The sequence below is a fragment of the Zonotrichia leucophrys genome, chromosome 3, assembly GCF_028769735.1.
Source record: "Zonotrichia leucophrys gambelii isolate GWCS_2022_RI chromosome 3, RI_Zleu_2.0, whole genome shotgun sequence".
Classification (NCBI taxonomy): domain Eukaryota; kingdom Metazoa; phylum Chordata; class Aves; order Passeriformes; family Passerellidae; genus Zonotrichia; species Zonotrichia leucophrys.
The window spans coordinates 92,846,760-92,859,191 of record NC_088172.1 but is presented as its reverse complement, the minus strand read 5'-3'; the positions used below and the strand labels follow the sequence as shown (position 1 = coordinate 92,859,191).

Here is a 12,432-nt window from a genome sequence, read left to right as displayed (position 1 = left end):
GCGTGTGCCAGACACAATGAGGAAAGAAGGAACCAAGTGCACTCCCCAAATTCCCAACAGCACAGGATGTCTCCCAGACCCAACCTGCCACCACCTACAACTCAGGCTGCCCTGGCAGTGCAAAATGCCTCCTGCAAACTGACAGCAGGAAACGGGGGAGGATGAGTTTTGTTTCCCATGGAAAAAAGCTGGTGTTCATGTTCACGGGCCTGCGCCCTGCCCAGCGGCCTATGGCCCCGAGTGGCCTTCTGCCTGCTAAAATCCCGAATGGCACAGGATTTCTCCCAGACCAATGCTGCCACCACCCAGAACTCAGGTTGCCCTCAGAGTGCCAAATGCCTCCTCCAAACTGGCATCAACACACTGGGGGGATCTGGTTTTTTTGACACCGGAATGGGCCAGCATTTGTATCCAGAGGCCTTTGGCACTGAGTGGGCTGCCACCTCCTCAAATTCCCAACAGCACAGGATGTCTCCCAGACCCCACCTGCCACCACCTACAACTCGGGTTGCCCTGGCAGTGCCAAATGCCTCCTCCAAACTGACAGCAGGAAACTGGGGTGGTGAGTTTTGTTTCCCATAGAAAAGGGCCAGCGTTCGTGTTCAGGGGCCTGCCACAGGAGCTGTTATTGAATTTTTTAGGCTACTTTACAACCCCTGCAAAATGCTATTTATGGCTGAGAAAGAACACAAAAGGATTACCCTGAAAGGAGGCAAAAGCTCAGAAAAGGTGAAAGAAACACACTAGTGATGACTACAACACAATGATTTATTTTGGACAGCAAATGAACACCCGCTGCCCTCCAGCCGTCCCAGACCAGCAGGCCGAGCAGTGCTGTATCCATGGCATGAGGTGCTGGCAGCCTGGAAAGAGAAACCAGAGAGCCATGGTTGGTCACAGAAGGCTCCTGTCCCCCCTGTCCCACCACAGCCAGTTCCCAGGCCAGGCTGCTGGCTGTGCTCAGAGCCCAAACTTCCCAACCCATTCTCTGTTTTTAGAGGAGAGCAGCGTGGCATTCCATATTCCACACGCTCCACTTCAGCACAGCATGGCAACCTCCTCAGCTGCAAGAGTGGGATGATGCCCGTGTGCCTGCTGCTGTCTGCCAGGAGCTCTTCTGCCAGCCCAGCTGTGGAGCTGGGTACCTACATCTGGAGACCTGCTGCCAGGAGAGGAGCCGATCCTGCAGGAGATCCTTGTCCTTCTTGAAGGGGATGTGCCCCGCAAGGGCAGCACTGGCACTGGACATGCTCCACAGACAGTTCAGGTGCTTCCCCGTCTGGTCTGGTCACTAGGTGCAATCTTCCTGGAAAAGAAAAAAAAGAACAATTGTGTGACAATCAATTCAAAACAAGACCTGGAAACAAGAAAATCTGTCAAAGGTTATCACTGTATCACAGGCCTAGGAAGGTCTGACCACTCCATGTGAGAATTAAACCTCTTCATGAGTGGAGAAAAACCCCACCTTTCCCTCCCATAAACCCACCACTTCCTCAAGGCCCTGCAAAGCAGACCAGCTAGGACATGGCTTCGGAACCTGTCCCCCTCTGCTGCCCCCCATCCACATGGATGGATGCTTTTGTCAGGCTGGCTGCCCCTGCCCCAGGCTGGCTGGCAGAAGCTGTCAGCAAGGCCAGGAGCCAGTTCCCCTTCCACAACATCCAATCCCCTGTCCTGACAAAAAGCAGCTTGGGACCGGCAGAAAAATTAATAATACCCATTGCCACTGAGCAGGGAACCTCCAGCACCTGGTCCAGCCAAGCCCTGCCATGCCTGGAAGCACGAGCATCCCCTGTCCCTGCACCAGCTGGGGACTCATCTTGATTCCATCGGGTTGCAGAGCGTGTCCTCCAGGCAGGGGCTGCAGCCAAAGCCAATCGGCTCTGCCCTGCCAGCAGCCAGCTCCAGGATGGTGTTCCCAGCTCCACGTCGTGCTCCAGGAGAACACGTCAGCTGTGCCTTGGCTTGTGGGGACATCACGATGCCATTGAGCTGCAGGGGGATGTTTCCCCTTTTCCAGTCTGTGGCAACTTCACCGCTCTGCCACCAATTCTCCCAACAGGACAGGGAGCACTGAGCTCCCTCCACACCTTGCCAGAGACCAGTGGAAGCATCTCCTAGGCTGCACTCTCTCCTCTGTGCCACAGCCACAGAGAAATGCTCTGGGGTTTTCATCCAGGGCCATGAGACACATGCAGCTGGACTTGCTGGATCCTACTGTGCAGAGGGATGGATCTCTGCTGTCTCCTGGGCCACATGGGGGTCCTGCAGCCAAGAATGCTCAAAAAGGTCTTCCAAGGATGGTCTGTCTGTGGGATCCATGGATAAACACCACCTGATGAGGTGCTGGCATTCTGCAGAGACAAACCAGAAACCGCTGGTCAGCGGGACAAGGCTGCTGTCCATGTTCTCCTGGATTCAGTGGTGCCCAGGCCACACTAGGAGGGCTCGGTGCTGCACACAAAGCTTCCCATCAATCCTCCTTTTTGGAGGAGAGCAGCACAGAGGCACACGTGCCACGTTCTCCAGCTAAGCCCAGGAGATCAACCTCCTCACTAGCTGCAAGGGCAGGATGCTTATGTGCCAGCTGCCCTCTCCCAGTCCTGTTCTTCCCCCCATGCATTCAAGGCGCATCCCCACCTTGAGATACCCGGGGCGGGAAGAAGAGCTGGCCCCAGATGATGTCCTCACTGGGGTGGAAAGGAAGGTGCCCGCAGACCAGCTCATACAGCAGGATGCGCAAGGACCAGATGGTGGCTAGCTGGCCTTGGTAGCAGCCAAAGAGGATCCACTCCGGTGGGCTGTACTCTGGCATTCCTATGGGACACAGGTGCAGTTCATCAGGGCCATGCTGCTCCCTCCCTGCCAGCTCCCGTTCCACAACAGCCAGCCCCTGCCCCGCCGAAAAGCAAGTTGGCTGCAGCCGGCTGAAGGACGATTCCCCGTCTTTCCGTTCCTCTTCCTCCTCTGCCAGCAAAGGGGGGAACCTTCGCTGCCCGGCTCAGCCCTGGCTCTGGGCTCACCTGGCATCCGGGTGTAGAACGTGTCCTGGAGGATCGTGCCGCACCCGAAGTCGATGAGCTTCGCCTCGCCGGTGGCCAAGTGGACGAGAACGTTCTCGGCCTTGATGTGGCGGCGCGGGAAGCGGCGGCTGCTGCAGTGAGTGCCGCCCCGCCTCCAGCCCCTGGCCGAACAGCGCCGCGCCACGGGCTCCGTCTGGAACCGCCGCTCGTGCAGGAAGTACCAGAGCTCCTGACAGCGCTGCGGACGCTCCATGACCAGCGCGAAGCCCTCGGGCACCTCGAACCAGTCCAGGAGCCGCACGATGCCGCGGAAGCCAGGCCACGACACCATCCACAGCAGCGCCAGCTCCAGGGGCACAAGGGCGCCCTTGTGCTGCGGGGGGACCGCGATGCCGTCAGCGGGGCCGCTGCTGCGCCGCGCACTCGGCACCCCCTGCCCGGCCCGGGACGCTGCGCGGCCCCCGCTCACCCCACGCCCGCTCCCCTCGCAGCGCCCCGGCTCCCACCGTGCCGGGCCTCGCCTCAGCCCCGCCCGGCCCGTCCCGCCGGCTGCTCTTGCTGGCCCCGCTCACTTTCCAGCCGCGCCCACTCCGAGATGCGCTCCCGGCACACTCGCTCGATGGCCCCCTGCGAGCCAAGGCGAGCGGCGCGCTGAGCTCGGAGCTCGCCGCCCACTCCTGTCTCCCGCCGCCCCCCTCCGACCCGGCCCCGTCTCTTACCGGGACGCCGTCGGCGAGCCGGGTCCCGGAGTAAACGCCGCCGCCGCCGCTGCCCAGCAGCGGGCCCTCCCGCTAGAGCTGCTCCAGGGGAGGCTTCTCCGCCCGTGCGGGCGGCACCGCGATCTCGCCATTCTGACCGGGCCACACGAACGCCCCCGGGCACCGGCGGCTCGGGGCAAGCGGCGGAGCTCGGACCGGGAAAGCTCCCAGGGCAGCTCCCGGGGACGGGGCGGGAGCCGGGCGGCCGCGGGACGGCTGCGGGCGGAGCTGCGGGAGGGGCTTCGTTCGGCGCCGGGGCCGGGCCAGAGCCCACACCAGGCGGAGCCAGAGGACGGTGCTGCCCCAGCAGAACCAGATGGAGGAATTCTTCCACAGACTCCTGCAGAGGGGCCACGGCCAGTCCGGACGGAGCCTGGTGGAGGCGAGACCGCGGCAGGGGCCCGAGCCACCCATGGGCGCCGTGCGGGACGCGGCATGAGCCGGGCTGGGAAAGGCGGGACACGGACGGAACGGGACGGGAGTGGAGGGATTGTTAGACGGAGACGGGGACGGAGAGCGAGCGAAAAGTCAAGCGGTAAACCGATCGAGAGAAGCGCTGCTGCTGCTGCTGCTGCTGCGGAGCCGCCGGAGCTCGCGGCCGTTCCGTCCCGCTGAACGAAAGAAAGAAAGAAAGAAACAAACAAAAACCCAAAGCAATTCCTATGGGAGACGTAACCAGAGGTCCTGACAACGGTGTTCCAGCACCTCACCACCCTCACAATGAAGAGGTTTTTTCTGAATATCTAGTTTAAACCTACTCTTTTGGTTCATTTTAAAGGCAGAGCTGCTGCATAAGCAGGTTTCCTTTCTTCAGCTGAGGGCCAGAACGGAACTGAAGGGCACATGAGCTCCCTGTACCATTGTCCTCTTACCATCCTTTATGCAGCGAGCAGGCAGAGAAACAAGTGGTTGTCGTGAAAAAATATGGTTTTTCCAACAGCAATGTGGGCTGTTCGTTATGCACACGCAGACCTAAGTGTTCATTGCAACTTGTAAATATCCTGCTCCACCAAGCGTCTGCAATTGGATCTGCAATTCTGGGAAGGACACGAAGAGGTTTTGCTGTGATCCCCTCTGCCTGTGACTGCAAACGGATCGTGTCTTTCCCCATCCCGGTTCAGGTGGCAGGGGAACAAACTACCTCAAGGTACGAAAGGAAAATTACTTGAAACATTTGGCTACAGTGCTGGATGGTGTTCTGAGGAGAAAGATGGATGATATATTGACATAAGGGGAATGCGGCACCTACACACGCCCTCAAAAACGCAGCTGGAGCACCAATGGAACCTGGCAATTTCAGGTTTTTCTTCTAAATCTTTCTCAGTTCCATGATAGGGCACAAGATATTTTTTTCGTGATATTCCATAACGTTGTGATTGCTTACTTTTTATATACAAAAAGGTAGAACAGCTGTGGCAAAATAAGTCTCCTCAAAAAAGTGTTCTCTGATTAAGATTTTCTGAAATATTAAAAATGTCAAAACACTATCATAGTATTTTCTTCTAATATTGAAGATCTTCCCCAGCAGAGCACAGTTGTGTACAGATAGTGCAATATGTTCTCCATCCTCACACTGGGGAGGTTTTACACAGAAACCCCAAAACAGCTTTCACGCCATAAAAGACAGGAACTATGTCTCTGATAAGGTTTTCTTCAGCTATGAAAAAAAAAAATTAAGAAAATATTTTCATTACCTGTGGTAAGTAATTTTCTGTAAGCAACATTATCACTACTGTTACTTTAGTCATGATCCTATTTTCACTAGAGTCCTGTTCACATTAAGTCAAATTAACAACATTCATTTCCTGTGCATTACCCCATAGTCTGTATGCCATTATTCCATTAAATTGTTGTTTTGTATGGACTTCTAGTAGAAGCTTTTGGGGAAAATGCAATAATATATAGGCAAATCTGTTGTTAATGAATGTATTTTGATAGTTAACATTGCTTTTATTTTTGGAGCCCCAGCATGGAGGAGCAAAAAGAGGAGCAAAAATGCATCTGCCTCACCCACCTCGCTGGGCAGCTGAGCAAAGCAGCTGCCACAAGGCAGAGCTGATTCAAAGCACAGACTCTCAGGCTGAGGGTGGATCTGTCAACTCTTGCTCAAAGACACAAAAGGAGAAATGAAGAGGTGTCCTTTCCTTGAAATTCCCAGGAAGGCCAAGAGAAGCGCTATAAACGGGCTTCTAACACTCAACCCACAAACACAGATGCAAAAGGAACTGCTGCAAACTTGCACCTGTATTTAAGAGGGTAAATCAATGTAATTTTTTATCAGACACCACTGTGAATTGGAAAAAAACCCTAAACCACTATTTAATTTTAAGCAAAATCTTTATTTTATTTTATAGGCTTGTTTGTATCAAAAGCAGTTATTTCCAAATCAAATTCACATAAAATTCAGCATGCAAATAGGCTGAAGTTGTCATTGGTTAAGATCCATTGCTGAAAGATGAGGGCTCTGAATGATATTTTAACAGCTTTGTGGGGGAACAAATAAAACGGTGAGGTTTGGGATCCCATTTTGTGTCTTTCAGTTTTCATCGGGTTAATTAACTTAAGGTTATCTTGAGTGTGGCTTTGCGCTCATCCTAGACCATAATGGTAAACTTGTAAATATCACCAAAATACATATAATGAGAGGGGTTTTTTTCTGTCTAATGGGACCACACACAAGGCAAACCCAGATAAAATGTTTCTTGTAACTTAAATATACCACATGAGCTCATAAAGCTTAGCGTTGGACTGTTGATGTTTTGCAGTCGGAATATTTTTAATGAAGAGACATTTCTCCTAAAAGGTGGCATCTCTTTTCCTTCATGAGCTGGGTTTAAGGAAATAATTTTATGACCTCATTCTGGACCTTAAAACCTGTTTCTAGGTGAGTCCTATATAGGAAATGCACAAAATTCAGACAAAAGTGGTGTTTTTCCCTTGTGCATGGATGATGAAGTATGTTGAGGTTTTTTTGCTATGTTGCAATATTTAATTTTTTATAGGAATGGTAAGAAATATTATTTCCTATTAATAACAATATGTGTAGCTTGATTTCTTACTTTAGAGATGTGATTGGCTTTGGTGTCAAGGATAATGAGAGTTACTTTAATGTCAAGCTTTTCTAATATGCAACAAATACTCGGTGTCTCTACCACTGGTCAGAAGCTGTTATTTTTGTATGTTTTGAGAAGAACTGTAGGTTATTTGTCCTTCCTCTTGTGGATAAAATTGTTGTGTTGCGAGTGTTGATCCAAGAAGCATCTCTAGTTCTGCAAAGGCTGGCATTGAGGTTTAGGTGAGAAGGGACTGCTGGAGATTTTTTGTCCTGTCATCTTCTGGGAGTGAGGCTAACTCCAAAGCTACACCAGGTTGCTCAGGGCCTTGTCCAGTCAGTTTTGGGCACCCAGAGGGATGCAGGACCTTTAATCTTGCCCTTTCCCATGCTGGTTACACTCTGGCCAGTACAGCCTAGCATGTGACCGGCCTTCCTCATCACAAGGGTGCAGTGTAGCACCATTGCCAAGAGAACTTACAGTTCCCAGGATGCAGAAGCTCCTGGGAAATACATCAGACTCTGGCTCTGGCAGATGCCAAGTGATTTGGGCTGTAAACAGATCCTTGGAAGGAGAAAAAGGGGATGAAGAGAAATTAGCATGGGGTTCCTAGGCATTTGTCAGTGTGTATCTGAACATCTGTGCTAAGTGCTCTGAAGATTAGCTCTTCTTTTGCATTTTGCTTGCAAAGATGTACTAAATGTTCAGAAGCAGCAATTAATTTGCAGCCATGCAGCCCACTGTTAGGAGTCATACTCTCATAGCACTAATAACAGGGAACCTGCAAGCTAAACCACACTCTCATGCATTTTTCACTTCCCAGTCTGCATTGGGTTTGTGGCTTTATAGTGCTGTTTGTGAGAATAAATACAGGAACATGAACCTGGCTGGATAACCCAGGGAAGAGCTGGCAGGCAGTTTTGCCAAGGTGAGCAGGGGCACAGCTGCTGCTCATTTCTCAGGGTGTCACAGATAAAGACCTGCCTTTATCCTGCAGCATTGCCATTGCCTTCAGAAAGTTTTGGCTCTGTGACTTTGAATGTTCTATTGGGAAGAAGCTGAAGATCACAAAAGACATACAGCTCCTACTGCATATTGTCCAGGAAATGGAGACCTTTCACATGCTTGGAGTTTTGTGTAAATGTCATGATGCTCTGTGACATTCATCATCTTCAGGTTTGCTTTATTCCAAAGATTCTCTGCTTCTGTGGTCTGATCCTATGCAGGCTGGGGAAGTCTGAATCCTTTACTTGTCCCGTGGAGGTTGTTGTGGCTTGTCTTGCAAGCTGTGGCAGTGCAAGGTAACAAGAAATGAGTTTGTTGCATGGGCCACACTCACAAATATTCTTTACAAGGCATGGTAACAACAGAAAGAAGAAAGAGGGAAGGATGACCTAGGCAGGCTTAAAGCATGGCCAGGATAGTAAAGCAATAATCTTTCTTGGCTGAGATCTACATAGGTCTTCCTTGCAGATTTACTAGCAGGCTTTCACCAACCCCCCTTGGCAGGAAGGATCTCAGACCAGAAAACAGCAGTCTGCATTTTCCTTTCTGTTCCTGTATTTTGGAATATCCAGCTCACCACCTGATCTGCTTTTAGGTGTTTCCTTTCAGCCCACACACTCTCATTTAGCCTCAGAGTTGAGCCAAGCTAATAGTGGGCTGCTTCAATTGGGCACTTCAAACCATCTGCTCCTTTATTTCATTTCTTGGCTGAAGAGCAGCCCCTTCTGTAGGACTGGTCTTCAGTAAGTGTTGATCAATCTCACCCAGTGCAGGAATGTGATGGCAGTATGGTGAAGGTGAGGCAGCCCCACAGAATGGCAGGAGAATCTTATGTCAGTTTGCACTTATCATCCTTCCCTTGGCCCATCCTTTTCTGATCTTATTTACTCTGTTGGGCCATCCTAAGCAAAATATTTCCTTGTGAAGTTGGAGGTGAGGAAGGGAGTTCATCATCATGAATAGCTGACACCACCAGTAAGACTGTTCAATCCACTTGTCATGAACTGAGCCAGGCTACTCTTCTTTTCATTCCCCTCTTTCAAAGCCAGATGTAATCCTTCCTCATATACTAGGAAGAGTGGATTGCAAAAAATGTCAATTTTCCCATTCTCTGAGTTTGAAAGCCATTAAGAATCAGTGGAACAGGGAAAGGACAGACCTTTTAAAGTTTCTGAAGGAAAAGCTCGCTTCAGAATTGCCTTTTCAACCCGGGAAGTTTTTTCTGCTGTGGGAAGGGTTTTCATTTGCAGACTGGTGGGAGGCTCAAGCAACCCAAAAATGGGGTTTTTTTGATCCATCTTCCATGGATCATATTGCCTTTGATCCATGGAAGAATACCAAGGCTGAAAAAGCTGGATCCATATTCCTTGCTTAACTGATGAAAAGAACTCCTTAGGTTAGAAATGTTGAGGAGTTAGGTTAGGGTCCATTTATGCCATTTAGGAAGTTATGAAGCTGGGGAGTTTAAATTCCATTTGGAGATTTAGACTACTGAGTAGAGCCATGATGCTTGACCTGCTTAGGTGTTTTATTATTTGCAGCTGGCATCTGAAGTGTCAGTGGTGCTGAGTTCTGCACAGACAGAACAGGTTGAACACCTAACCTTCATAATGTAAATCCTGATACACTTGAAAAGCAGTATGGCAGTGATCCAGTGAAACCCTGCTGATTGGAACAAATCATGTGCCATTTGTTAGCTCACCTCACTTTCTTTGGGTGTCTTAAGGTACTGCTTTTCTCTCTTTCATTTTAAGGAGAGATGGAAGATGCCTAAAAGTCTTTAAATTCTTTGTATTGTAAAATAGTGTTATGTGATAAGAGTCCCAAAATCCTTGTTTAGTCAAAGCCTCTTGGTATTGAGAGGAGATTCTTTGGTAAAGAAAGACTTTGCCAAAAGGTTTGTCAAGCATTGGAGCAGGCTGCTCAGGGAAGTGGCTGGGTCACCAGCCCTGGGGTGTTTAAAAGATGTGTAGCTGTGGCCCATAAGAACATGTTTTAGTGGTGGACTTGACAGCGTTAGATTAATGGTTGGGCTGGATGGTCTTAATGGTTTTTTTCCAACCAAAATGATTCCATGAAACTGCAAAACCAAATGTGATAATATTAAACGTAAATGTATTTTCACCTTCAGCAATATTTTTAGAAGTACATCTAGCCTGAAGCAGTTTCCTGCTCTTTTTGAGAGCTGGATGTGTGTTTTCCCATGTGTTTTGCAGCATTACTTTAAAGCTTATTTCTGGTGAGTTTGAGATGTGGTTATTGAGATCTCCTGGAGTGGAAAATAAACTATTTTCTGTGTTATTTCTTTGCAGTGTTTGCATGTGTCTACTGGGTATGCTTTAGCTTTTTCATGTGAAGAGACTTCTGGCAAAAAGAATGTTTTTCCTCACTTGGTAATGTTACTCCAAGAGCACAGTGTGGAAGACAGAAAACTTGCCAAGTGGATGAACAACTAAGAATTATGTCTACCTCCAAAGAAACACTTGGAAAAATTCTACCAAAAAGAGAGAGCTCTTAGCAGTTCTTTCAGTCTATACAAAAGGTATTTGTAAGGTAGGAGGGGGGTGGTCTAATTCAAGGCTTTCCTATTGCTGTTGATCTGACAGTGAAGTATTTTAATAGAAAATTACTGCAAATTGCTTTCAGATGCTACATTGGATAATCATTTGCAACTTGGCAAGCTGAGATGGACTCATGCATTGTGTTCCTCTGCTATGATTAGGATGGAGATACAATTAGCAGTGTTTTTGGGGCTTGGGCTATTTGCGTTTTTGTTGCTTTCTTTTGTTTGTTTTTTCCCTTGATTCTGGCAAGGTGCTTTGGGTGGGTAAGTGAAGAGACTTTAAAGGCTAATTGTATTTCAGGAGACTAAAACTTCCTGTTGTTGAGATCTACTTCTGGACCTCCCAAGCTGCATTCTATGGTTGTGATCCCAGCTGCATTGCCTGATGCTGCAGGAGTTTTGCTCTCATGTCTGTCACTGCCTTTCCAGCAGTCACAGGCTCCTGGAAGATGTCCCCTCTGCCTTCTTCTCACCAAACTACACAAGAGCAGCTCTCTCTCCTCAGAGGCACTGTGTTCCAGGTCTCTCACCATTTTTGTAGTCTCAGCTGGCTCCTCTACTCTTTTGCCACATCCCTTCTGAACTGGAGGACCTAACACTGGAGACGAATCCTGGAGAGGCCTCACCAGCTCTGGACAGAGTGGGTAGAAATCACTCTTCTGGCTGTGCTAGACATGTGGCTGCTAGTGCAGCCTGTTTATCTTATCTGTGATGGGAGCATATTTCTGGTTAATGGTCAGCCTGTTGTCTGCTGAAACCTCAAGTCCTTCTCAGAAGGGCTGTTGGGCAGATTGAATCTTCCAGCCTGGCTGAAGGCACAGAGTTGTGTCACCCCTTGTGCAGAGCTCTGCTCCATTCGTCCTTAGAGACCACAGGGTGCTGCTTCTCATGTTGACTCAGGCCCCTGTGGGCAGCCATTTGTTAGGTGGCCACCCTCCCAGTTTAATATCACCCGTGGCTGTTCGTGCTCTCCACCGAAAGTAGAACCAAAATAAAACTTCATGTTGATCTGAATCTATAAACCCCCTGGAGGGAGTATTTCTGTCTTGATCTGAGTAGGACAAGACAACCACATAAACAGGAATGAGATGACTCCAACAGGACCTACCTGTTTGCTGAAAGATATTGCTCAGTGGTAAAGCCAAGCACAGAAGTCCAGGAAGGCTGACCACAAAGCTCTGCTTAGTGCTGTTGCTGGTTTCTCCTACCATTGCTTCCAGGCATCTTGATTGTTCCCAGATCAATTAATTGATCTGGTGGGTTTTAGTCTGCTTTGTACGGTAGTGCTTCCTAGCCTCATTTGGCAGTGACTTTTTCTGCTGTCGTCTAATAACCATCTAATTGATGGTTATTGCATTAAGGCAATACTTTAGTGTTCCACCACCCTTGCCTCTCACCTCCCCTTCTTTCTTCTCCCACCCATTTGTCCTTCAAGCAACCTTTCTCTCACATCTCCCTTCTTTTCTTCCCAGTCCTATGCTCACAGTGATCTGTACCTGACCCTTTCCCTCTGCCATTCCCTTTCATGTTCACCCTGTACCATCCACCCTTACTGCTCAATGGACTTCTCTGTTCCGTCAACAGAGCCTGCTCCATTCCTGACCGAACTCATGCCCTCTGCAGGGCAGCCCAGGGCACCTTCCAGGGGCCTGTCCTACTCTTTCCCTGTGTTCCATAGGTGTGAAACACTGCTCCAGCAATGAATGTGTGGATGCTGTGCATCACGGGCAGTGCTGGTGCTTGTGTGATGAAGGGGGGGGGGGGGATTGTAACCTTGGATGAATTCAGACATAATCTCCTCCCCTCGTGTTCAGTGAAATGTTTGGCATTTCTCAATGAGCCAGGGCTGAACCTCAAGGATTTTGGTCCTATTATCAGCTTCACATGAGGATTTGTAGCTCTGAGAGACATCCTGTCCTGGGTAATGGAAAAAGGAGTGGAGTCTCTACTACTGTTGTCTCATTTTGAGACAATTTATGGAGCAGAGACTCCAAACTAAGTTGCCTCCTGACAGTTTTTAACCTCTCTCC

General features: G+C 49.4%; 1 protein-coding gene and 1 long non-coding RNA gene across 2 annotated transcripts; one reads left to right on the top strand and one right to left on the bottom strand.

The window, feature by feature from the left end:
* Positions 1 to 786: 786 nt before the first annotated feature.
* LOC135445159 (serine/threonine-protein kinase pim-1-like) lies at positions 787 to 3,873 on the bottom strand. The gene is made up of 6 exons (XM_064707194.1): positions 3,860 to 3,873; positions 3,530 to 3,791; positions 3,024 to 3,456; positions 2,641 to 2,817; positions 1,718 to 2,354; positions 787 to 1,306 (listed from the first exon to the last, which is right to left on the bottom strand). The coding sequence occupies exons 1-5, from the start codon at positions 3,871 to 3,873 to the stop codon at positions 2,215 to 2,217; spliced, it is 1,026 nt and encodes a 341-aa protein (XP_064563264.1). The 3' UTR covers positions 787 to 1,306; positions 1,718 to 2,214.
* A 2,680-nt stretch (positions 3,874 to 6,553) lies between these two features.
* On the top strand, positions 6,554 to 11,502 carry LOC135445996 (uncharacterized). Its single transcript, XR_010439646.1, has 3 exons — positions 6,554 to 6,665; positions 10,152 to 10,381; positions 10,704 to 11,502. It is a non-coding gene; the product is annotated as an uncharacterized LOC135445996 (long non-coding RNA).
* Positions 11,503 to 12,432: the final 930 nt, after the last annotated feature.

Excerpts from the sequence above, each read along its gene's own strand:
- LOC135445159 (XM_064707194.1), bottom strand. Across the intron at positions 3,457-3,529 it reads CTGAGGCGAGGCCCGGCACG|GGGGTGCCGAGTGCGCGGCG; the intron begins GTGGGAGCCGGG and ends CGGGCCGGGCAG. Across the intron at positions 2,818-3,023 it reads GTTCTACACCCGGATGCCAG|GAATGCCAGAGTACAGCCCA; the intron begins GTGAGCCCAGAG and ends TGTGTCCCATAG.